Raw genomic sequence first — 2,241 nt, 5'->3', positions numbered from 1 at the left:
CACATGTTGTACATTACATGGTCCATACCCCTGCACCTTGTCCCCAAGCTGGAAGTGTTGGAGTTCCTCTTTGTGCCATCAACCAAGTATGAGGAGAGCCAGACATGGATCTGCCCGACCTCGGCACACGCGGTGCGGCTCTGTCACTGTGTGTGTATTTCCTGTCCACTGACATGAGAGGTGTCCGGGCACAGAGCGCAGTACAAAGCTGACAGGAAGTTCCCCTCTATTACAAACACTGACCACACACATCATAAATACATCGCACGGTGTCAGGGAATGGAGATCATTTATTATCAGAGCAGACATTAAATCATTTCCTGATCCATCCATCCAGTGATACAACGACCTCTGCTGGCTGTGAGGAGGTACTGCATGGAATCGGAGCTACGGCTCCTGTCATTGGAGGAGAGGCTACAGGTGAAGACATTATATCTGATTGTATTGTCATTAGTCTCTGGTAATAACCCCCCCCAAAGATGTATGGGACAACGTCAGTCCATGTCTCCCCCCCAGAAGATGTATGGGACATGGGGGGGGGGGATAATTGGGGGTGATTTGGTCACCATCCTGTAGTTTGGATCATGATGGGATGGCATTGAACCAGCTGTACTCTTTCTGGGGGTCTACTACCTGCTGAAGAACCACAAATCCCAGCATATGTCATAGTACTGATTGTTGATGTCTCCTGGAAGGGGGTGGGGTTGTCTCTAACTTCTGATCCGTACCCAGGACTTGTAGACACTGAAGGCAGCGTGGAGGGGCTCGATGAAGGTGGCGGAGAAGGTGTGGAGGTGCCGGATGGGGTCACATAGCTCATAGAAGGACAGTTGCCCGGCCTCGTAATCCAGGTAGATCCCCAGTAACTGGCAGGAAACCGTGTGGGGTAACTGGATCCACTTGCCGTCATGTATGACGGAATATTGGACATTATCGTATCTCCGCAGACACCAAGACTTGTCGTTATCCCCGATCCATGACTGGCGCCCCTTCCTGTTAATAGTAGGGTAACTCACCCCTAGGAACCACACCCCGGAATCGCTGGTCTCCACCTCCCAGTAATGTCGCCCAGCAGAGAAGCTTCTTGTGCTCAGGACTTGATCATACTGGAACCTCCCCGGCATATCGGAGCGGTCCTGGTCCACGTGTGACCAGGTTGCTGTTTTCAGGTCTCCGGATATGTGTACGTCGTTCCCGGCGCTGTTCATGTCCAGTAATATGTCTGTCGTCCCCTGCAGATTGATCCTTTTCCTCACGTTGGTCACTATACTGGACAGACCTGTGTGTAGGGTGACGGAGATCAGCCCCTCGTCCAGGCCTCGCTTCCATATCTGTTTGTAATATCTCTCCCTGCTGTCGTTCTCTGCTTCCGCCACGCCGCGAAACGCGTCGCTCTCCGACTCCTCCTCTTGTATGACCATGAAGGAATCCGCCATATTGCACAGCTCCTCCAGGTGCTGGATCTTGCTGGACAGCTCCTCCTTCTTCACCTCCATCTGCTGGACCAGGCTGGAGACCGAGAGAGAGACCTGCTCCTCCTGCCTGGAGATCTCAGCCAGGACTCTCTTTTCTAAGGTGTCCACCTGCCTGCGGATGTCTCTGAACAGGGCGGCGACTCTGTCCGTCACCTCGGCTGCTTTCCCGTGAGCCTCCTTCTTGCGCTCCTGCCCGCTCTTGACCCTTTTCTCGGTCTCCTCGCTCTTTGAGGTCCAGCTTTCCAGGAGATGCCTCAGCCGCTCCTTCTTCTTGCCGGAGACGGCGTCAAACGTTTCCACGTGGTGGCCCTGGTGGGCCCCGAAGAGCAGGCAGGACACGCAGATGCAGGTATGGTCCTCCGTGCAGTAATACTCCAGGATCTTCTTGTGGGCGGAGCATTTGCGGTTGGCTAAGTGAGCGGTGGGCTCCAGGAGGATGTGCTCGGGCGACTTGCTGTGGACTTTCAGGTGGACGTCGCACAGAGAAGCTTCGCACATCAGACACGACTTCACGGCTGCTACCGGAGTGCCGACGCAGTAAGTGCACAGGATGCCGCTCTGCTCGGCGTGAGAACCGTGCGAGAACTCGGACCTGCTCAGGAGGCTGGCGGTCCTCTGCGTGGCGTGGTGCTCGTGACACGTGGTGCTCGTGACTCCGGGGCCCTTCTGGGTGTCCAGCACGCAGTCGATGCAGACCCAGCAGAAGTTGTGTTCACATTTCAGCTTCACGGGATCCTGGCTGGTGTTCCGGCAGTTGGAGCAGACG

The 2,241-nt window shown here is 55.2% G+C and overlaps 1 protein-coding gene across 1 annotated transcript; it reads right to left on the bottom strand.

The window, feature by feature from the left end:
* Positions 1-708: 708 nt before the first annotated feature.
* Positions 709-1,992, bottom strand: LOC108802754 (tripartite motif-containing protein 14-like). The gene has a single exon (XM_018574608.1). It carries the CDS (start codon positions 1,971-1,973, stop codon positions 711-713), a length of 1,263 nt encoding a protein of 420 aa, XP_018430110.1. The 5' UTR covers positions 1,974-1,992; the 3' UTR covers positions 709-710.
* Positions 1,993-2,241: the final 249 nt, after the last annotated feature.

This window comes from Nanorana parkeri, unplaced genomic scaffold (genome assembly GCF_000935625.1).
Source record: "Nanorana parkeri isolate BGI_ZX_2015 unplaced genomic scaffold, ASM93562v1 scaffold3085, whole genome shotgun sequence".
NCBI lineage: Eukaryota > Metazoa > Chordata > Amphibia > Anura > Dicroglossidae > Nanorana > Nanorana parkeri.
The sequence above is the reverse complement of the archived record's forward strand: the minus strand, read 5'-3'. Positions and strand labels throughout refer to the sequence as shown.

What these genes read in the sequence shown, in the direction of transcription:
- LOC108802754 (XM_018574608.1), bottom strand. Translation starts at nt 1,973, where the DNA reads ATGTGCGAAGCTTCTCTGTGCGACGTCCACCTGAAAGTCCACAGCAAG.